Raw genomic sequence first — 24,240 nt, forward strand, 5'->3', positions numbered from 1 at the left:
AAATACAACTTGCCTAATAATTCTGCACTCCCTGTAAAATGTGCATCTTTTTCCAGTTTCAGATTTATCTAAAATCTTACCTTCTGATCTACTATGGTTTATAACTTTTGTCCATTTTCTAGAACAAAAAAAACTAAATTCTGACTGAACCTGAATTGCAGTGTTTACTGCAGCACACACATCACTGCATCCTGTAAGTTTACAGCTTCTTTGTGTACTTCAAACTGAACTGAGCAAACCATGCAGGAGGTAATACAGCTGACACAGTGATTTTAACTGAAATGACAGAAGCATAAACATTTACTGGCAGAGCTATGAAACTGAAGAAAGTGAGGATGTTAAACTCTCTGAGTAACACAGCAAACAGGTCAGGTGTGAGGCCTCTGACCTCTTTGTGTATGAGACTTTGAAGTACACCTTCATCAATGGGGTAATGCATGTAGAGGTGCATGGTTGTAAGTAATAATGCAGCACTCTATGTAGCAGCTGTTGTTTTTAGGGCAATAGCTCCAAAGAAAAAAATCCACATGTTGATTTTTTCAGTGCTTTTGAAAACTGAGCATCAGATAGTAAAGGCAGTAAAATGACTCTGTGTTCAAACATCTAATCTTCTGTTTTCTCTGCAATCAGTTCATGCTAACAGCATCCAGCTGCAACAGCACTAAGGTCAGTACAACACGCACACGGCCTCCTGCTTGTATTTGTATGAACTCAACAGAGGTTAGGGCCTCACAGATACATGAAGCTACAGAAATGGACAGTGACAAGGATTTGTTTAGCTTTAACAATAATGCATTCGGTAAGCTTCCTCCAGCCAGAGTGAAGGGGGAGTTCACTTTCTACAGACACTGCAACACATCCTTACTGGAACACAGCCCAGTCTAACCCACAGACTGGAAAAGCAAACAGCTGAGCCGTATGAGCGAGGACAAGCCGATGTTAATTTTGACAAGTGAAAGAGACGATGAATGACTCGTGTGCAGGCTGGCTCAGAGGCTGAGGGGCAGCTTCTTCTCAGACCTCAGCACACTGTTTTTCAGGCCTATTGTATTTAATGAGTGTGTGTTGGCTTGGTTTAGGGTAGCATGTCTAATTTGTCCCAAACACAGATAATAGCTACAACTAATATTTGATGAAGCTGAAACTAATTTTCATTTCTCTGACACAGTTTCAGTTTTGTAGTCGAGCGTTACGAGGATCCATATTTACATCTTTCCAACTTTGAGCTCACCTCATTAAGAACTGTTATTTCTATAAACCATGAAGCAGAATTGTATTCATATAGCACCAAATCACAACAACAGCTGTCTCAACCCCAACCATCCAACGATGCTCTGTGAGCAAGCACTCAGTGACAGTGAGAAGGAAGAACTCCCTTTTAACAGGAAGAAACCAAATGAGAACCAGACATCAGACTCAGGGAGGGCCAACCATGTTCTGGGTCTGAGGGAAGGGAGACGGGACGAGCGACGGGCTTTGGACGAGCCGGAGTTGGAAACATAACTATGACATTAGTTACAGTTACATTTGTCTCTCAACTCAAGTTCTGTCACCGCTGCTGTGACATTTTTATTTTATTTAAATTGAGAGTCAGTCACTACAATCCTGTATTACTACCACATTATTACTGTGGTGATGCACGCTGAACAACAATGCAGGTGAATAATCGTTAAAGGCTGATTCTGTTCATCAGGTGACCTCTTCAGTCTCAGCTGACTGCAGGTTTCCAACAAACAGGACGGTTACACAATGACTGAAACGTCATTAATATGCAAACTGTCATGACCCCTGATCAATAACCATGAGTCCCATTCACACAGAGTGGGGGAATGGCTGCAATCACAGCGTTGTAAGGCGGTGTCAGATGGACCCTCAGGCCGCCTCCTCCATCGCTACGTCCACATGAACAGAATCAACCTTTTGGGATGTGGTGATGCAGGTTTTCCAAAACTTTATACAGGATGTGACTACTTAATAATTAGACAACAGGCAAACATATAGGCTGGTGATATTAAAACTCCAGTGATTCCACCAGACAGCACGGTGCTGCAGAGATCAGCACTGTCGCCTCACAGTAAGAAATTATTAGCCGTGCATGAAGTTTGAACCAAAACTGGGTGCCACACAGTGTCTACACAATACAGTGATTTATGAACATGTGTTCCTTCTCAAGCAAAGAGCATTAAACAAACATTAAACAGCATAAAAACAATAACAGGGCTGCCCTCATTTCTTAACAAATAAAGAAAGTCCTACGCAGACTGTAGGACAGGTCTCAGAGGACCTTTGCCCAAATGAGGGCAAATAAAAATGGTGCAGTGTGTGTGAAACTTCAAAAACATAGTGCCCTAGTTGGCATCACACTGTAGTTTGAATGAAGCTGCAGCGTTAGGTCCAGAAGTCAAAATTAACTTCAGACACGTCGCAGTTGACCTGCATAAAACATTCCAAGTTTCCAGCCTGCTAATCAGATACGATCAATATAACGACGTGACAATGTTTGAAGTGCTAGGAAAGAATAACTGGCAACAGACAGTCGAGGCCAAGCCGTGAGTTTTATTACAACCGTGGCCGTCCTGCAAACGTGCAATAAAAGCACGAACAACAAGAACAACAAGATCCCCGCTTTAACACTCGTACCTACAAACTGATACCGCTCAGTCCAGCACACATGCCAGCTCACAGTCTCCGGCTCGAGTGCTGGACAATCGCTGTGGCAGCAAGTCAGCCAGCTGCAGTGTAGGAGGCAGAGCGGGTCATCTATTAATCAGAAGGTTGGTGGTTTGATGCCTGGCTGCTCCAGTCGGATGCATCCACTGGTGTGAATGTGTTTGTAAGAAGGAGGCGCAGAGCACTGAGTGATCAGAGTAAGAATGGACGGGGGTTTTAGCTTACTCAGACCATTAAGAGCAGAGAGTTGGGAAACATGTTTTTCAGTTTCCTGTTTTGTGCTGGAAATTGGTGGCAGCACAGGAATGACTCCAAAGGTTCCCGTGACCCTAAAATTAAAGGCACTAACATCACATGAGGTTTGACTCATAGTCTTAATGTTTTATTTTGCTTTTATGTCAGGCACTGAAAGTGAATGTGAACAGAGACTGCTCAAAGGCGTGAAAGCTGCTCCTACATTCTGATCTCACAGCGAGGCGACGCGTCGGTCATCGTTTGAGCCACCATCCCTCTAAACTCTAAGCATTAAAGACAAACTTGTCAGGATTTACACAGGACAGACTCGTGATTACCACAGACAGGATGTGGAGTCAGTAATGCCAAATAGACACAATTTAAATGTCTGTGGTCGCAGTGAGCGCATCAGCACTCGCAGAGACAAAGCTGTTATCTTAATTAGCTCCACATGTCTTAGCTGCAGGCTAAAGTACAGTTCTCATGAACTTCTTTTCAGAGCTAAACACATGGAAACATGAGATACTAAACAAGACAAACACAAACTACTTTGCTGCTCACACCACCACGGAGTTGCACAACACTATCGACATGCCAGGGGTCCGGGCTGCTTTGCAACGACATCAAATGTGATACATCTCGAACCAAAAGTGTTCTTTTAATTTTATATGAAATATGATTAACATAAACTCATTCCCAATTCACGTTTTCACTTTCCACTAACAGTCTGATAACCTGGTTATTTCTACTCAGAACTACTCTGAACTGAGAGATGGGGACACTGAGGACAGGTCGCCAGTCTGTCTCTGACACTATGGTTGAACTTCAGAATCAGGGAGGATGGCACAGAGAAAGCAGACTATCACTGTCAGCCACTTTGACGATCTTCTGTCCCCAGTGTCACTGAACACAAGCTGAAACAACTATTGCTGGGTAATAAACTCAAATTCTGCAACTTGTGTAGCTGGTGTTGGTGAAGAGTTTGAAACACACAACCAGATGACAGGACTTGACAACAGTGGCAGGTATGCGTGACACTACATTGCCCCACCCGTTCCACAGGGTTTGAGTGTGTTGATGGGATTTTGGGCCATGCTTTTGGAAGATCAGACACTGATGTGTGATGAGAACGCTCTAATTCGTCCCAAAAGCGTTCGATCGGGTTGAGGTCAGGACTCTGTGCAAGCCACTCAAGTTCTTCCACGCCAAACTCTGTTTTTATATAATAACATTTGTGAGCAGCTCAAATTCTCTTCCTACCGTACGCATGCAGAGGATGCAGTTCTATACTCCCAGCGCCTTCGCTGGGTGAAGTATGCACAAACAGACTGATTTTGTCAGATTGCTCTTCATTAGTCCTGAATGCTGGCAAAACCAACGTTATGTTGTCTGAAGCTGCGAACATCGAAACGCTGGAAGGTGGTACCATACAGGTTGCTGACTCATACAAACATCCTGGTATTTGATAGGGATCTCGACTTTACACATCATGCTTGATAACAAAGCTCAAATGTACATTTTCTGTATAGACTAAAATCACGTTTCTCTGTTGCTTCCTGTAAGCGACTTGTATTAAGCTCGTTTTTATCTCAGTTGGATTTCGGTGATGCCATCCATCGATCAATATTTACCTTGCTGCCCTAAGTTATATAACACGCTTCATGACTCATCACTGCACATGAAACTGTCCGAAATATCTTGGTATGCTGAAGCACTAAGAGTTCCTTTGACCGGAACCAAGTTGCTGAGCCCAACTCCTGAAAACCAACCCGCACCGTAACCCCCCCTCCACCAAGCTTTACATTTGGCACAGTGCAGTCAGACAAGCACTGTTCTCCTGGCAAACACCAAACCCAGACTGGTCCATCACACCACTGGACAGAGAAGTGTGATTAGCTGCAAAGAACATGTCTCCACACTGCATGCTTGACTCCACTGCTTTTTGTTTTGCGTTGCACTTGGTGTCATAAGACTTGGATGCAGCTGCTCGCCCATGGAAACTCGATGAAGCTCTCTGGGCACTGCTCTTGAGCCAATCTGAAGGCCACGTGACGTTTGGAGGTCTGTAGCAATCGAGTCTGCAGAAAGACTGGAAAAAATCCACTGACCCGACGCTGTGATTTTACATGGCAAACTGAATTTGTTGCTGCAGTTTCTAATCACTTCCACTTTATTATAACACCACTAACAGCTGGATCTGGAATAATGAGGACATTTCCTGACTTGTTGCACAGCTGGCATCCCAGTACGATGTCAGACTTTACCGTGGATGGCATTTTGTGTTTGGGGATGTTGGCTACAAATCAAAACTGGCCGTGCATGCTTCACATCTGTTCAGATACATGACCAAAATTACAGAACATGCAGCAAACCTGTTGATTTAGCAGTAGCCAGTATGACTTTGTAAACACCTTTATGCTACTATATCCATAAATGCTGTGCATAAATAAAGATGTAGTATCACTTTTAGTCTGCACTTCTATCTATATCCATGACAGTTGTGAGCGAGGGTTGGCTGCTAACACTAGATAATTAACAGGTCATGTCGTGAGTAACCTCTAATTTTACCCCAGCTTCTCAGTTTGCAGAGAGCCGGTTTAGGCGAGCACCTGGCTCTGACCTCGGAGCTCTGACTGTATTTGTACTACAGAGGAGTTTAGAGTAAAAGAAACAATGAAAACTTGTAAAGTTTTAAAGGCTCTATCATTGCTGTTGGAGATGCATATCAGGGCAGTTAAGTAAAAGGACATTATGTTGAATGTCTGGGATTAATCGTGATGGTAGAGCTCAGTCGCCACATGATTTGCACTGATTTTCCTGCTTCAATGGGCCTCTGGGGAGCTTCCTGAGGAATATTAAACCCATTTGTACAGGATTTAGTTGATTATTTTTGAAAATGCATGAGTGTAACAGCAAGTTTAATCCTGCTCTGAATGCACTGTGTGATATAGACTTTCTTTATAGTAATTCCAATGCCAAACATCTTATTCAAATGTTGTCAGGATACATGAGTTAAACTTGTTTGTTTGTATATTGGAGAATGTCTTTTGATATTCTGTAAAACAAGGTTACAGACATGCTGAGAGCCGCCCAGGTGTATTTTGTGATTTTGTTTGATTTGTGTGAAACAAAAGTGTGATCCTTATCCTGCTGTCACACAGACGTCGTCTCTGCTGTCTCAAACTGCTTGTTCTCCTTTGGACGTCTTTAACCACATCACAGCTGTGCTGCTACAAACACAGCCGAACTGCACTGGAAGCTGATGGCTCCTTGTGTCACAGTGTACTGGGCTGTCATGACTTTCCACAGCTATACTATGCTGCACCTTTTAAAGTTTATTACCATGTAGATATTTAACATGTAAAAAAACAAAGTGAATCATATTTCATTGAGCCTGAAAAGTGCACGTCTGTTTCCTTCATCCATTAAAGTATTACTGCTTTTCTCAGAGCACTAATACCTCCAACAGTCGAGTGAAAGACTTTGTACTATGTCAGCAGCGTGCTTGTAAAAACATTATAAGTTCAGTGTTAAAGGTGAAAACCCTGAGCTGGACTGCTTCAAGCAGAAGTAGAAGACAACCCAGAAACCTGATCGCACAGTTTTAGTCCTGCTCTCGCTCTTCTACCACAGCTTCTGCCCTCATGAGACTCTGCTGCAGTGAAACCCTTTGGTCTTTGGTCATGCTCTTCTCTGCGTGACTGCTTTTCTGACACATCACGACCCTCCTTTTTTACTTAAATGATCTCATCTTTGGGGAAAGGGTTTACATGATGATCCATTTCTGCTCTTGAGGATGTTAACCTGTTCCTATCCACCATGCCATTCATGGTTACTGACAGGTTTTAGCTTAGGTTACCAAACGAAGACGCTGAGTTTATTGAAAGGTGACATTTAGTTTCAGAAAACTGTTATATTTAGAGACAAAAACAAATCCTAGCTTTAGACCGACTTACACTGATGACCTCGTGACGTCCAGAGGTTACGCTGCACTAATAACTGTGGCCTCGCTCATTTCGTGCACACCTCTGGCCCAGCTCGCAGCCAGCTGTTTCACAGTAACTCTGTTTATAAGAAAACCAAGGAGCAGCTTTCAGTGTCGTCTTTTATTTCACTAAATGGATTCAGAATTTCTGTACGATGAACAAAATGTGAAATATGACGTGAAGAACATTAGGCCATGGCTATAAGGCAAAACAAAACAATCAACAGAATCTGTACGTGTTTGTGGAGTAGCGCACACAGCCACAGTGCACGCAGCCGTCACACACTAGTGCACAGCGTTCCCTGATGTGATGCGTCTACACACGTCCACTCGAGGCTCGTCACATCAACACCTTCATTCAGGCCACGGTGCTGACTTGCAGCCTTCGGCCCTGCAGTCTGGCTCAGCTTTTCTCTGAGCGCCTGAGTGTGAGCGCACACATGCCAGGCTGCTTTTATTGGGACTGTTGTGGCGCCTCGGTCCCCACGTCTGGTCAAAACAAAGGCATGTAATATCACAGCCTGAGCCAGACTGTCATCACACACAGCCCACAGAGGCTCACACTTTCACAGTTCCATGTGTGTCACAGCAGCGCACACACCGGCCTGCGTGACACGAAGCACAAAGCTGCAGGAGACCAGTTAAAGGGTGCACGCATGCACACGCACGTCAGGGTCCGTGTCCACGTTACAGCGACATCCAGCAAACTCTGCGTGTGCTGTCATCACTGCTGCAGCTGCATGGCAGGCACCAGAGATGACACTTTTCCCTTTGGCTCAGCGCTTTCGACCAGTGACGGCTAACAAACGCCAAGTAATTCTATATGAGCGACTGCGGTCTGGTAGAAGCTTACAGCATTACTGCCACCATGAAAACCACCAGAGTTGTTTTCCAGCTCTGCTGTCAGACACATGTTTTCAGGGAACATTAAGAGGAAAGTGCCCAAGCAGCATCTCTGCCACGAGGATTAATGTGGCTTCAGTTAAACAAAACATACTGCACAACCACATTCAAATCACCGTGACACACGTCAGGATCTGCTCAGGAGGAATTTGCAATTATGTGCATGTAATCAGCCTCTTCCATCATCCTTCAAACTTCATGCAGATACAGACGTAGGTACAGGTTTGTTCAGGAATGCAGAGAAAGCTGAGCATGAAGGTTTCAGCTGTCAGTTTAGTGGTTGATCTACATTCCCACTCCCACCTACAGCTGTGGGTACCCACTGAAAGAAGCAGACTGCCGGATAAGCGCGTCTGCGCTCAGCCAGAAACACAGCATCTCTGTTCGGTCATTATTGAGGAGCCTTGAGATGAAAGAGCGGCTTCACACTTCGAATGGCTGCAGACTTTATTTCATCCAGTTATTAAAAACAGCTGTTATATTTCCATGTATGTCAATTTGTTTAAATGTGATCGGGTGTAAAAACAACTTAAACTGTTCATGCTAAATTTTTGTTAAGCACCTTGAAGCAAGATGCTTTGAAAACCCTGAGGGACAGGCCGAGCAGCGCTTCACGGCAGGATTCGCTTTAGTAACCATTTAAGGTAAAGACAGAAAAGTACAACCAGGTCCTGTTGGAACTAAAATAAGCTCGCAGCCAGAATCTGACAGACGCGTCATTTCTCAAGTATGTCTCTGGACGCAGAAGATCAACTGTGACTTTGGAGCCACATCTCAGGCCACAGGCTCAGGTGAGCAGTGAAAACATGACACCAGGGAAGTGAAGAGGCCGACGGGTCAGGACGTGACTTCATCCTGCTCCTGTCCTTTTCTAAGACATGTTGATTCTGCAAACATCCTGACAGCATTTAAACATGCACCTCTCGTCCTCCATCTAACTTGATCAAGAATGTGAACAACAAAGAGACTTTTATTTCCTGCCAAACAAGGACTCGATGTCTCTACATGTTTCTAAAGCTAGATGAGGACAAACAGACGAGGAGGCCGGCGAGCTCTGACCGAGGGCACACTGGGGCTGACGTAGATATCTGATCTGTAATGTCCCAGCGAGACAATTGCATAGTTCAGCAGGAATAGGAGCGTAACATAACACGATATTTGTCGAGAGGGAATAATGTCATGTTGGTGACATGATACAGAGAAAACTTCCAACTTAAACAGTTTGAGATAAAAACAACAGCTGATCCCACAAAGCCTGATTTGTCTTGTGAGTAACGGCCTGTTCATGGATGCCACACCAGAAGCTGACAGACAGCCTGTACGGTCATGTAACGAGCCTCTCTGACATCCCTCACCTACACCAGTATTCTGACATGCATGGCCACCCCTCTGCCCACCTGCACTTTTTAGCCTGAGCGTGAACTCCCGCTGACACAAGACCTCATCTGTTCACGCCACACCTGCCCCGGGACAGCAGCACAACAGCAAGAACGGCGGACGACTCTGTCGTCTTCTGTGGAAACAACCAGCGGCGTCAAAGAGGCCAATCAGTGATTTAAACCCGCAGCACTGTCAAAAACAAGCATCTGGTCTTCATGCAGTAATAAGGCATGACGTCATCTGTTATGATAAAATATGGACTCTGACACAAAGCCAGGCGCGGCTGCCAAAGTCCGAAAGAGTAAATTCTATCAATAACAACGTAGAGTCACAAGTGGAAGAGTGAAAATATCCTCGTCTTCAACACCTGACTCACAACTATTCTCTTACACTCATAATAACCTGGTCTAAATGTGCGCCAATGCATATTTTCACATGTAATAAGTTTAGATTAGAGCGTCTGCACAGTCTTTTTTTGCTCAGTGGCGACACTGCAGCAGATTAATGATGATGCGGGTAAACATAACTGCATTTGGATTGCTCAACACGAGCCAGCAGCATGGCGCTCGAACTATAACGGCGGTGTTGTGGTTTAAGTGGAGCGACACACACGTCTGCTTTTCCAGCTGCAGCAAAAATTTAAAATGTTGCATTTTAAAATGATTTGCTTTATGTGCCTCTGGAAGCCAAACGTGCAAAGATGCATCCATGATGCTCAACAAGTGAAAAAGAAGGTGTTATGTAAATCATTCATTAATCAAAATCAGTCGTGCATTTTTAACCTTTGAAACATCTGCAAGACAAGAACGACACATCTGATGCTTTCTGCTCGTCTTCCTACTTAAGCTGCCATATCAAACACAGATTCATCCACACGAGCACTTTCCTCACACACTGCTCAGTATATCAAAACTTGGGACTGGCACTAAGCAAACACGAGCGTATGGACGCCCTTGAGTGTGGGCACACACCAGGCTCTCTTTCTGTGCCACAGAGGTCTACACAGAGGTCCTTCAACATTTGAGGGTGTTGCTCGCGAATGCTCTGAAGCAATCGGCCTGCTCAGAGCAGCCACACAGAGAATTACATCAAACAGACAGAAAAGCCATGATTTTCTTAGCGTCAGAGTTCTGACAGCAAAGTTACGCTTCTGTCCAAATGCCACAGTGTGATCACGGGCTAAATGCTGCAGCAGTCAGCGAGGCCAAACAACTTGTTCACCACGAGTGAAACTCAAGCGGCGCGCTGGATGTCAGAGTGGGATCTCTGGGTATTAGTTAACAGCAGAAGAATAACCAGAGCGAGCAAACGAACAAGAGCGTTCGCTGCGACAGCCGCTGACAGGGCTTAAATCCTCCATGCTCCTTTCATCCTCACCTCCATCATCAAGCTGTCAGCGAGGTCTGGTGGTAATGTTCGAATTGTTTATGGAAGTATTAATGAGCTGTTTTAGTAAAAATAAAGACTCGTATTGTATGACAGGTGCAACAGGAGACCGAGGTGAGATGCCACATGCAGTTTGGTGAAGCCAAACGTGTAGTGAGCATATAAGGACGTCCTTCAGACCAATGACAAAGGTCCTGAGAATCGCTAGTGGGCGTGTGTCAAGGAACAAGTACGAGGGTGGAGTGTGCCGACTACAGTCACCTACACAAGAGCTAAAACGTAGTCCAACGGCTTTCCGAGAAAATCTCAGGCCCTTGTTGCATTAGACCCAGTTTTCCTATCACACGTACAGGACTGCCATACTTCCTCCTACTGCAACCTCACATGATTGTACACATTTCTACGCTTCACACAGCTCTCAGTATGTCCTGTTCAGTTTTCTTCCACCTCAGGATGGTCAACTTTTATCTTCACAGCCACATTTAACCAAACAGAACATGGACTACAGACGCCTGCTGCAGACATCTGCACTCGCTGCTATATCACCAGCACATCTAGACACTAACAACAACCTGGCTGCAGCTGAATTTTCCATCCAGACTGCCGTCTAACAGAAAGAGACGATATTCATTTTAAACCGTCCCTCTTTCCAGTCCATAAAAATCAGACATCTCCCAAACAAGAGGCTCGCTTGGACCCCATTTATAGGAGAGACGGCTTTTCCAGCCAGACATGTCACACACTCAGAGACCCAGACAGGCCCACTGGACCCTGGCTTCATCACACACACACAGACACACAGACACACACACACACACACACACACACACACACACACACACAGACACACACACACACACACACACACACACACACACACACACACACAGACACACACAGACACACACAGACACAGCACAGACACGCACACAGACACACACGCACACACGCAGACACACAACACACACAGACGCACACAGACGCACACACCACACACAGACCACACACACAGACGCACACACACAGACGCACACACAGACACACACACACACACACACACACACACACGACACACACGCACACAGACCACACACCACACACACAGACACACACGCACACACACACACACACAGACCACACACAGACACACACAGACCACACAGACCACACACAGACGCACACAGACACACACAGACGCACACAGACCACACAGACCACACAGACACACACACACAGACACACACACACAGACACACACACACACACACACACACACACACACACACACACACACACACACAGCACACACACACACACACGACACACACACACACACACACACACACACACACACAGACGCACACACACACGCACACACACAGACACACAGACACACACACACACACACACACACACACACACACACACACGACACACACACACACACACACACACACACAGACAGACAGACCACACACACACACGACACACACACACACACAGACACACGAACACAAAGAAAGGAAAAAAAACGAAGCAGCGGACCCAAAAAGGAGAACACCAAAACAAACGAAACACACACTGACTACACACAACTACACACTGACTACACACAACACAGACACACACACAGACACACACACACACACAACAGTTGAATATTTCTGTCCCAGTCTCTGAACATCATTTTTAAACGTTGGTCAACAGTGAATAACTGAAAGATTGAGACAGAATCCCAAGCATGAGCTGGACAGGCGATGCAGTGCAACTATACTTATGTGTACAATGAAGTTAGAAGAACCAAAGGTCTCCTGTTCTCTCACATCTCTGCTCTTTGTTACTCTCTAACCTATTCACTCACCCGGGGAGCGCAGCAGAGCGGGGATGCTGTTCACAGCAGAGTAACACACTGTCACAAAGCCTGCAACGACCAGAAGTGCAACACGATCACACGCTGTAAGCAAGTTTCAAACCCCTGCTCCTTCAGCCTGCATGCTAATGTGCACTTGAGCTGCACTCAAACAAGGCCCTGTGCATCACTGTGAGTGATCTTAAAGCCACATTAAGGACAGAACAGGTGTGTAGTTATAGTTATACACTAGCACTGCAGACTGATGCAGAAAAATGTGTCCTGCTGTTAATAACAGAAAAACACTTTTTACAAGTTTTACTTTGAAAATCATTCTGGACTGTTTGAAACTGTTCCTGCTGCTGAAGAGATGAAAATAAGCTGTTTCAGTTTTTGGTTTCACTCTAATTTATTATTCAGATCATAGCTCGTTAATCCTGCACTAGTATCACACTGGCTAAATATAATACTGACAGATCGGTCCATCTCCAAGTTTTAAAATGCAACATTAATGTAGAGTTCAACACAAACCAACAGTGTGATGGTGGAGGAGGGCAGCAGAATATAAATATCATCCTCTGACAGACATGGATGCCTGTGTGAAGGTTTCAGCCCTGAGTGAAGCAGCAGAAGAATGAGCGACACGTCTGCCTCTCACTGCCAATGAGCTGCTTCAAAGGCTACAAACGTCCCGAGGCGCTGAGGCCGGCTCCTGCTAACTATCACTGAATCCCCATGAGACGTTTTAAAGCACTTCTAACCATCATTCACATCATTTTCCCTGTCAGCAGCAGGACTTTTACAGAAAGCGTTTATATAATTACACTGTGCGCAGCTCTTCCAGGAATCATTATTTAATCTTGTGTTATGGTTTATAAGCCACTGTTCATTTGTTTCAACGGCTGAAACTGCAGAAGACGAGAGTTTCATGTGTAGCAGTTCTACCGACAGCATCTCACCTGATCTGCACGGACAAACCTCTGTGATGAGAGGACAGAGCTGTCAGGGCGCTGCTGACAGGCTGCTGCCTAATATAGACGAGGCCAAACAAAAGCACAAGGCCTTACATACTTGAATGGCAGACCCTCTTAAAATAGAGGACTCGGTATCAATATGAAGCTAGATATTCTGGTGCTAACACCCCAGGGAACGTGAGGTCACAGGACTGATGGCACAAACGCTACAACCCAAGAACACTGCCTCCCGTTTACTGGCAGTGGGAGCTATACCCATCTGCGACAAATGTTTGGGGAGTTGGCGTCTGCATTCTCTGCAGAGGCCAGGCAGTGCAGGCGTGCATGTCCACACAGACTCACAGCATACATGAAAACACTGGGATTCAAAAACGTGGGGCACTTTTCTTGCATTAGACTTTTATTTACTCGTTTTTCACATGGACCGCTGCAAAGGATCGTCCCGAACCCTCATCTGACATTTCAACTCCTCTTCTCTAACGACTGCACAAACCCAGACTGCCTTTCCAGCTCATAAACAGCCCTCTCTGTGGAATTTCCACGAGGGAGCACGTGTCTTCGTGCCCTGACCTGGCTCAGTGCGGAGACTTTACGGCACACAGATACGCAGACACTTTGTAGCTGAAAGCCTTGTAAAAAGCACCTCAGGTTGCAGCAGCAGCGGCCAGATTTACTTGGAAAGTCACTCTGGGCTGTTTCAAAACGTTACTGCTGGTGAAGAGAGCGAGAAATGAGCTCAGTGATGCTTCGGCACCACTGATGTGTTTTAGCTGCACTAAGTAGCTCCCAGGTGCCAAAAGCACAACATGTACAGCATCTAAGTGAGGTTTAGTCTCTGGAATGTTACACGAATAAACATCATTGTAATTAAGAAGATGAAGACATCCTGGTGCGTTGCCCAGGTCTGGTTTGGAGTAAGCTGGTTCCCTGAGAGAGGGGCTTTGGGGCTTGATTACATGCAGGGTAAGATGGACGAGGGGGCCAGAGACAGATTGGTGCAGTGATGACAACCGTACTCAACGTGTAGCAGACTGTAGGGCGAAGTCGTTCCAGAGCTCACGTATGGTCATCAGGAAACCAAGGGAAACTATAGCAGACCTGGAAGGATGTGGATCCACTAGAAAGTGCTAGAACATCTGAGCTGAGACATTTAACCCAGTACCAACGCGAAAAAGAAAGACGGATTTAAAATGTAAAATAAATACATGCATATTATTGTGATATGTTCACAGCACAGTAATGTACTTCAGATGTTCGTTCTTCCAACATTGACTGTTTTTACGCCCCTATTTTAATCACTAACACAATGGGTGGGTTATATTTGTATACATTTAACATACAGCTAAAGCTGCTGTGTGATTTAACTCATCCTGCCCTGTAATGGACTGTGACCTCTCCCACCTCCTGCTGAATGACAGCTCAGACTCCAAACCTCCAAACTATGAAACATGCAAGCGGTTAAAAACATGGTGTGCTGTGAGACAACAGTGCTAACCACTGAGTCGCTGCGCTGCTGCCTCGTTATACTCGGTTAACATGAAAGTGGCCTAAAGCCCCATCAGTAATGCAGACGCCATCCAGAAGGAGGCTGAATGTGCAAGTGCTGCGACAGGTCTGAAGCGAGCCTCAACTTTATGTTGACTCTCACCACCGTTAAATAACTGGTCACCTGTTAATAAGGGTCCCAAACACAAGTCTGATGGTCTTCTGAATGTTTTCCATGCACAGCCAGCTCCACTGCTGCTTCATCAGTAAACACAGGATGTTCAGAGCCACCTCAGCCAGCGCCATCTCAGATCCAAAGCAGAGACCTTTGAAAAAGGAACAAACAAAGACATAAATGCAGAAACACATCCAACCACATTCTTACTGTGGTACAGCTGAAGATCACGTCTACTATATAGTGTTAACTGAGCACGGCATGGAAAGACATACGTGTATAAACATAATACAACCTGTTTCAGTGACACATTCGACATACAGAACTGTGCAAAAGTTTTGAGCCAGATTCTCATTTAAAGCAATAAAAGTACTGTGAGACTGATGCAGAGTCTCTCTCTGTTCTCTGATCATATTCACAGAACAGGACAAAAGGTGGCCACCATCCAAAGAGCTTTGAGTGTCCTTCAAGAAGCCTGGAGAGCTGGTCCTACTTGTGACTAAGGAGTCACAGGACAGCTTGTAAGAACGCCGGCAGCGCTGAAGAATAAATGTGGGCACACCAATATTGACTTTCAAGCTCATTAGAATTATACAGAGTCTATTTTTCCTTATCTACTGTATTTCCTTTAATGTTTGCTCGTGCTTCACTAAATCACTGCACCCATTTCACATTTTCCCAGCTAAATACAAAGAAATGAGGGCTGGTGTGTAACTGATGCAGTGTAGATGTGAAGAGCATACCAATGCTCCTTTTCATACGTTTATCAATGGTGCCCTCATGTGGCTGGACTCAAGAGCTGCCATGCCTCAGAAACAGTTTGTCACTCAGCTTTGCCTCTAAATAATTTGTGAATCAACTTTTAAGTATCAGAAACAACAGAAGCTGACCTAAAGGTCAAACACATGCCTCAGTACTGGTAATGAAAACTACTGGACTCCATACCAGCTGCTGTAACTAACAAAATGTTTGTAATACTGTCACGTCAAGTACAACAATGACACACATTTGCTGACGGTCACATCTATGACTCAGGAAGACAGAGTGAAGAATGCCATCTGCAGTAATGGAGCCGTTTTCTCTTAAGGGTCACCTTGACCTTCCATCTGCAATACATGGCAAGCCAGCACAGACGTGATGATAGTGTGATAATGGTGATTCGAGATCCAACGCTGGCTTTTAACTTTGCCATTTAAGTTGATCCATCTTACTGCAGTGACATCAGCCAAAGGCAACATGATGACTTCTCCAGTAATTTAGACAAAAACCATCAGAAACATACAGATTTCAGGACTGCTGGAACTGTGCTGCTGTGTCAGCTGTTGGGTGTGACTGAGGGTGATCATGGCCAGTTTTATTTTATTCAATAGTCTTACTGAGTATTTACTTTACTGGTTTAAATTCACACGCAGCACTGAAACATTCATAAAACAATGTGAATATTAGCCCGTGTCCTTACCGCGTTCCCGACTCTTCCTGTGATCCAGATGGCCTCCAAATTCTCTTAGTCCTGCACAGGTCCCTCTCTCTGTCTCATCCTTCATGGTCTGTTTCTCCTGTTCATTGATAAAGGCTTGCAAATATCCCAGAGACATCCCATTAAACATCTGGAATCACAGAACAGAGTTTTTTTAATAGTTATTTACACTTTAATCAGCTTGGTACGGTCCTCTATAATACAGTTAAAAGAAAAGGTGTGCACTTAACAACATTCAGTGAAAGTAAAGCAGCTGGATCCCATTTTCCCTCAGAACCGTCTCAGCTCTTCAGCAGTTTGACAGAAACATTGCTCAGAGATTGGTCCATGCTGACATGATGGTGTCACATAGTGGTTGCAGCTATTCAATTCAATGTTATTTACACAGCGCCAAATCACAACAACAGTCACCTCAAGGCGCTTTATATTGTGAGGTCGACCCTACAATAATACATACAGAGAAAACCCAACAATCATATGACCCCTATGAGCAGCACTTTGGCGACAGTGGGAAGGAAAAACTCCCTTTTAACAGGAAGAAACCTCCGGCAGATGCAGGCTGAGGGAGGGCTACAGGTGTAAATCTCCTGTTCCTCCACATCCCAAAGGTGCCTTACTGAATGTAAATCTGGAGACTGTGGAGGCCACAGTGAACTCACTGTGGTGTTAAGGAAATGACTGAGATGATTTGAGCTTTGCAACACATCTTGTATTAGCCTGCTGGGGCCAGCCATAGACCCACTATCATCATAAAGGCACAGACAGGGTCAGCTCAGTTGGCAGTAAGAGGCCCAACGTATGCCTCTACAAAAGAAAAGCCCACACCATTAAACCACCAAATGAATTATGCTTCCTTAGCTGACAGGAGTGGCACCCCTTTGGTCTACTGCGGCCATAGGCCATGTGCCTCGAGGCAGAAAGCTGCAAAAAGTTGTCCTTTGGAAAGAAAAGCGACCAGACTTGATTGAGGTTCTTGGTCTGCTGCACAATATTCTGCACATCAGCAAACAGAAGGTCTGCATTTACAAAACATTTACATTCATATTTTAATTCATTGTTAACTCAGTCTGGTTGATTCACTCGTAAAGGCACAAAAGAAGCTCCACAGTGTGAGCCTTTGCATCATTTAAAAAGCGTGCACCCGAGCTGTGATGGAAGTCGCTTACTGTGCTGGCCTCCTCCATACTGAACAGAACTGGAGGTCTCACGTCTGAGCCATTCATACAGGGAACGTTTTTACTGGAGAACTTCAGACGAGATCTGGAACAAACAGAACACACATGACTGAAAACAACTCAAGCAGTTATTGAGCCTGACTTAAAACAAGCCTGGTTTTTATTACACAGTAATAACTGTACCGCAATCATCCCCACTACAAAGACAAGTGACGTGTTAAACCAGTAAAGATCCATGCTACTGCACGGGTGTCTCACTCTGCTTTGAAACCGTGGAGGGCCTCTTCAGTGTTCCCAGTCTGGGTTGACTTCATCGTGGGGAACAACAGCTCTGCATCAGTAAATGCTCAGTAAGAACTGCAGTCAGATTTATGATGTGAATGCACCGGTGACGCACACACAGTGCACTCAGATCATAACTGTGGCGCCAAACACATTTTGCTTTTCCAAGATCTCCAAGACTCCTCTTGTTCAGGGTTGATCTGTTTGTTTCTCCATTTCTATTGCTGCTATTTCAGTTTTTACATTATACAGGTGGTATACAGTATGACAATGTCTAAGGCAGGACAGGCTGGGAAAGAGGTAACAAAAGTACAAATAGAAATGCACAGTGTATCGCTAAATGTTGCATCTGTAAGAAAAACAAACATTCAGCACCTGGAGCACAAAAATTAAAAAATAGGTTTAACTTGTGTGATCTAACCCGACTCAAACCGCTGACCTTCTGACTCGTGGACGACCTGCTCAAACTCTTGTGCAGCAGCTACTCCAAAAAACACAAAAGTGAGTCCTCACAGCATTGCTCTTAGCTAGCTCTGATGGTGAGATGATCACAAGATAGACGCAGGAGGCGCAGGAAGCAGCGTGCTCCACTAAGCCTGCATGTGTTTCTTACCTGGTCTTCTTATCGGCACCTATTTTGCCTCCATCCACCTCAGTCTCATTATCCTCTGTGGGGCTCTGAGGCTCTGAGCGAGGAAACGCCGTCTTCAGGGTGTCGACGATGGCGTTCACCACAATCTGCACGAGTAAACACATATGAGCTGTATCAATTCCATTTATTCAGGTTTATTTATCGAGCGCCAAATCCCAACAGCAGCTGCCACGAGGCATCACAAGCTGAAACCAGAGCAGGTCATTTCTTCATATCAGCGCTCCGTCTCAGCAAACTAAGCACAAACACTCATGTGTCACTCACTCGTGTTAGAATGAAATAGTCACCTTGTCTATGCGTGACACAATGAAAGGTTTCTTGACAAAGGCGATCCTGGCATCTGTATTGAGAGCGAGAAACTCCTGCATCTCCTCACTGTTGGCTATTTCAGGGATGCCGCACAGTTGCTGAAAAGGTTGAAACAGAAAGAAGCCACCAGAAATGTAGCAGCAGGCCAACAAACAACACGAGTGCACTACAGAAAGGTTTTCCACCAACTTTTAGAAAGGTCTCCAGGAGGCCCTTCCTGGCTTCTATCTTATCACTGTCCATGTTTCCAAACGGCATGTCTGGAAATATTTTCTTTGGACCTTTCACGCCTGGAAAAAGATCAGATGAGTCAGACTGGAACAAACAAACTCTCTAAGGTTCTCAAAGGTCTAATGCAACACACCTTTCAAATGTCGAGCAAAATATAAAGCTTCTGTACCTTTGATGAGTTTCCTCAGTTCTGTTTTTTCTTCCAGTCGTGTCTGCAGATTGAGGAACTCGCTGTAGCGTCTGTTGACCGTGTGATAGGCTACAGACTGAGCAGAAGATGGATTCTCACAGCCCGTCTGTACAGTTTCTGCATCCTCAAAGCCGGCCTGGATGCTTCCCGGGTTCTCACAAGCCATTGCTGTCTCATACTGTAAAGATAAAAAACAAACTGTGAGGCTTCACTGATATCCCAGTGAACGTAAGAATGCACCAGTACAGGCCAAACGTTTGTGACTGTATTCGCATTCCCATCAGTCAGTGCAGGAAAACATGAAGTTTTTTTTATTTGTTATTTATTTTATTTTATCTTCAGTTGTTACAGATGGGACAGACATGGCTGGGGGATAAGAAAGGAAAAGAAAAGAAAAACAGAGGGGAAGAGGGACAGTGAGAAACCCTAACCCTAAGCAAAAAAAGAGCAACATAATAAACACAGCACCACCACATTAATAGCTAACAGTAAATAACAGTAAATATTAAATATTGAATGCTGTTGTGTGGCACGCAGGACCTACAGCGCACAATGTGCTGTGAGGTAGCAGCCAAGAAAGGTGTAGTTTGTGTCTGTGCACACCTGTGTGCATCAGCACGCTTGTATTCAAAAGGTTTCTCCATGTAACGATCTGCTAGGGAGTGTGGGGAGCCATAGCCCCGCCCCAGGGCATGAAGCAGGCATGGAGGAGATCCAGGCCCCAGACATCCAGAGGCCCCAGAGTACGAGGACCCGAGGAGGACCATCGGAGGGACATCTGTGCCACCCTCCTGGGAAGAGCTGAGGAGAGCCCCAAATGAGGGGTCACCCAGCAGAAGCCAGGGGGGGTTGCAGTGACGTGCCGTGGGCTCTGCGGGCAGCCAGCCAGCTGTGCCAGAGTGAACCGAGCCCCAGGCCCAGAGGCCTGAGGGCCCCCCACACCTCAGAAAAGGCCTGACCGAGCCACGGGCGCCCGACCATGCCAAGCAGCCACTGTGAGTGAGCTGGTACATACCTGAGCGCCCAGCGCCGCGCACCAAGAACCACCAACGCACTGACACCTGAGGGCATCAGCCACCGGCAGGGAGTGTGGTGGGGGGAGAAAGGCCTCCATACTTTGGATGTTCCCAGAGGGGCGGAGTCTAAGACCCGACCTGACATATAGACACAGACACAAACCTGCATTCCCACCCCATATACACATATACAAATACTCAGCACTCACCGAACGTAAAGACAGACAAATAGACACTGTACACACAATCACACTCCCCAAACATACTTTACACCCCAGGTCCAGGTACCCTCACCCCCAGAGGGGGAAACTGCACCTAGATGTTACCCTTTGTGTTACTGTGTTAAGGTCTAAAACTGATATTAATTATGTGAAATTAATTTTGCTGTTTTATTTCATGTCCACCTGAGAGAACAAAGTGTCCAAATAGACCCTCACTCAGTCACCGCTGAAGCTCGGCCCCAGCCCTCCTTCGGGTCGCTCATCAGCGCGGGGATGACAAACTGCATTACTTTGAATACTGTGTAACTGACTTTTTTCCTCTTAATAAAGAACCTCCTGTGTTTTGTGTTCAGTGGTGTTATCTTTGTCTAATATCTACTTTTGTTTGATGGATTAACCTTGCTATCCAAACGTCCGAGCACTGATTTATTTAACGTTTTAGTAAAGCGCTAAAAACTTTCTCCCAGTGCAGAACGAGTCCTGTTTCTGTGTATTTTAGGGTTTTAAACAAAACTGAAAGTTAAATATGTTGAAACATTAAAATTACTGCCTTTTATCATCATTATATTTGTCAGTGCTAAAAACTGCACATATGCAGAAAAGCTCATCATCATGGCCAAATGCCTGATAGAGAGGACACTGCTGAAAGCAGTGCTGTAGCACTCTCTGGGTGTTTTTCTGTGGGTCATCGATCAGCCCAGTAAACACCAACCAACAACTGCATCGTAGCAAAGTCACATTGTCCTTACTTTGATGGTGTAAAGTGTGTAGGGGTGCGAGCCGGTGCCTCGGTGCTCCTTAGCCGTGATGGTTCCAGTGATGCGGAGGTTTTGGATGATGACGGGTCCCTCGGGGCTGCTGAGGGGCTCAAAACTGAATGTGGGGACAGAGGAACAGCACTGCAATGTACTGACAACACTCAGCTCATTAGGATTCATTACCCCAGTCTGCTCTGCGCCTATAAGAAGGCCTCTGGTGGCGATTATAGACGGGGAACTGCCTTCTCTGTCCAAGGAACGAATCCTGCTGATACTGGAGTCCCTCTCTGCTGTGCTGAGCGATGGCAGGACGCAGCCATTAGTCTGCTCCTCCGATTCTGAGCTCAGCAGGAATTTGGTTTGGCCGTCCACTGGACTGTGGCAAACATCCTCCAAATCCAACCCGTAGTTGGTCTCGACAGATGTGGCGCAATCCTTCCTACTGTCATCCAGACCATCATCTTGTCCGATCATGACCAAAGAATCGCTGGAACTGCGTTTAAAATCAGCCAAAGGAGAATCCGGGTCAGAGTCATTTTCCTGGTAAAATGGGTTTGACTTGCTTCCTCTTGTGTAGCGCCTTAAAAAGGGTCGAACAGTTTCATCTTCTTCGGCGTTGTGTTGTGGAAAGTCCGCCTCCGCGGAGTCAGCCACATCATCGGCAGCGGGCGTGGCGGTCTCTGTGTGATTGATCTTTTCAGCCTCCGCTCTCTGCGCAGGAACGTCGCTGTTCTCTTGAGGAACATGTGCTGCCTGCCATGCTGGAGCGACCTCTGGGTCATCAGGTGGAGAGGGTAGGAGCGGGGATGAATTTGGTGATTCTGTTGTTTCTGGTGGTTGGCTGACAAATATTTTAAGTATGAGGAGGTTTAACCAGTCAGGGTCCGACAGTTTGGCAACGAGAGGCAGCAGGACATTACAGGTTATCAGCTCTCCAACCACAAACCGTCCAGTGCGCGTTTCCAAGTGCGGTGAAGGCACTAAAACGTGCAGCAGCAAGTCTGCGACTGCCCTCACATAGTTGACTTCCACTGTTTCGCTGGTCACGGCGAGGTGAGGGCTGCTGATGCTGGAATAAGCCTTCCACAGCTGCTCGTTCTCGCTGCTCTCATTTGCTCTCAGAGACACCTGCTGCTCGGTCACCAGCTCCTTGGCTTTCATGTAGTCCTGTAGATGGCAGCCGAACAGATCGAGGACCCTCTGGGTCAGTTCCTGCAGAATTCACACATTTACACGACCCATTAGAGAAATTCTGATTCTCTCCATTTTTAATTCTGCATGTTAATTTAGTTTCTTTACAAGCAACGAAATCTCGTAATAATTCCTGTGAATGTTGCCGTTAACGGTCAAATATACAGTAACATACACTAATAATGGTGTGACCCTTTGTGCAGCAAATACTACTGATCATCTTGTACGATGGCACAAGTAAATAGTCTGTTCTGTTTTATGCTGGATGTAAGAAAAATGACTAAAGTGACACCGACAAGGGTCGAATAGGCAGAAGGGGTTAGAGCATCTCTGTGGTGAATACCATAGACCGGTGCTGAGCTGCTAGTGGATGTGCTGAAATACTTCATATGAGGATTTGAACTACTTGAAGTCTAAATCGCAACTCACAGGACCTGCTGTCACCTACCACACAGTGCTTCTTATAGAGCTCATGGTTCTCAGAGTCTGAGCTGGTACATAAAGGGAACTACTGTGGTTTCTCTTATTTCCTGTCATATACAGAGGATATTTGTTTAATATGTTGATAGAACAGTAGCAGGATAACATCCTCGTAAGTGGATATCAGGCCCATGTAGAGCAAAATTGAGTATTTTAGTCTAAATAACCCAAAATGTGATGTCCACGTATGTGGACGCAGGTCCTAGGATGTTAAAGAACTCCTCAACAGTCACATGACCTGTGGTAATGGGTCACACCTTTCCTAATATTTACCCAGCTACAGTCCAGAATGACTTGTTTACTAACACGTATCAACACTGTATACATTATTCTAATAGATGGTTTTAACCATCCCAGACTTTTGGAAATCTCTTTACAGATTTTAATGCAGATTTACAAGTGCTCCTCATCCATAGCAACAACAACTGTAGGCAGGTTAACACAAACACTTGTTCTTCAAGTACTTGTAGTGTGCCTGGCCTTCACATTAACTACAGAAAATTCTTGCAAGCACATTGTTAGACCTTGTGAAAGCTCCCTGCTCCTTTAAAGCTCAGTACCTTCCTGTCAGCTGTTCTTGCTCGCAGTTTCAGCCTCATGGCCATGGAGATCATGGCTTCTTCAATCTCTGTTTCAAAAGCACTCTCAGAGGACACAGTGGAGTACCAGGAGGTGACAAAGTCTCTGATGATTTTCTTCACTGTGTTGTGGATCTCCTGGTCCAGATCATTTTCATCCTTCTCAGACTTTGGAATCTGAAAATTAGTAATTAGGAGTCTATGGTTAACTTAGCCCAAACCGTTTATAATCACATCCATATATTGTAAAACATCAAGCTGTAAACCATCATTAATTATAGACTTACTTGCTCCCAGGTGATAAACCTCTCCAGGTGAATCACACTGTTGGACTCAAGAACAGTCTGCGAGCCGAGCCAGCCCCAGAGCACCAAGAGCAGGCTGGTGAAGACACACAGCAGCCAGATGTTGACCAGCAGGTGGAACAGCACCAGCCAGGCCAACACCACACCGACGCCCAGCAAGCTCCTCTGTCCCCACACCTCAGCCATGATGCTGCAGGGTTTGCTTTCTCACTGGCCTCAACTGGAGAAGTGAAGATCAAGCGTGCCGGGTACCATCACTCCTTAAAGAACCAAAACGATAACACCTGAGTGGCACATCGGAAACAGGACGGGAAGCTGAGTGCAAGCAGAGTGG

At 45.5% G+C, this 24,240-nt stretch overlaps 1 protein-coding gene across 4 annotated transcripts in view; it reads right to left on the reverse strand.

Annotated features, from left to right (window-relative positions):
* The window catches only part of snx19b (sorting nexin 19b), a 46,871-nt gene extending 22,637 nt beyond the window's left edge, over positions 1–24,234 (reverse strand). For 3 of the 4 annotated variants that reach the window (XR_316777.3, XM_005937415.3, XM_005937414.3), the window contains exons 1-10: positions 23,889–24,234; positions 23,584–23,778; positions 21,344–22,564; positions 19,337–19,535; positions 19,126–19,226; positions 18,915–19,034; positions 18,589–18,713; positions 17,685–17,778; positions 16,501–16,648; positions 15,051–15,192 (exon numbers count right to left, since the gene is read on the reverse strand). Coding sequence is in view for 3 of the 4 variants with exons in the window: in XM_005937415.3 (XP_005937477.1) it covers positions 15,051–15,192; positions 16,501–16,648; positions 17,685–17,778; positions 18,589–18,713; positions 18,915–19,034; positions 19,126–19,226; positions 19,337–19,535; positions 21,344–22,564; positions 23,584–23,778; positions 23,889–24,092 (2,549 nt within the window). In the remaining variant the exon portion in view is untranslated. Of the gene's footprint in view, positions 1–12,193; positions 12,480–15,050; positions 15,193–16,500; positions 16,649–17,684; positions 17,779–18,588; positions 18,714–18,914; positions 19,035–19,125; positions 19,227–19,336; positions 19,536–21,343; positions 22,565–23,583; positions 23,779–23,888 lie in introns of those variants that run through there. The other variant, XM_005937416.3, reaches the window with a different exon arrangement.
* Positions 24,235–24,240: the final 6 nt, after the last annotated feature.

Source organism: Haplochromis burtoni, unplaced genomic scaffold, assembly GCF_018398535.1.
Source record: "Haplochromis burtoni strain Fernald_Lab_line unplaced genomic scaffold, NCSU_Asbu1 Contig_228, whole genome shotgun sequence".
NCBI classification, from domain to species: Eukaryota; Metazoa; Chordata; class Actinopteri; order Cichliformes; family Cichlidae; genus Haplochromis; species Haplochromis burtoni.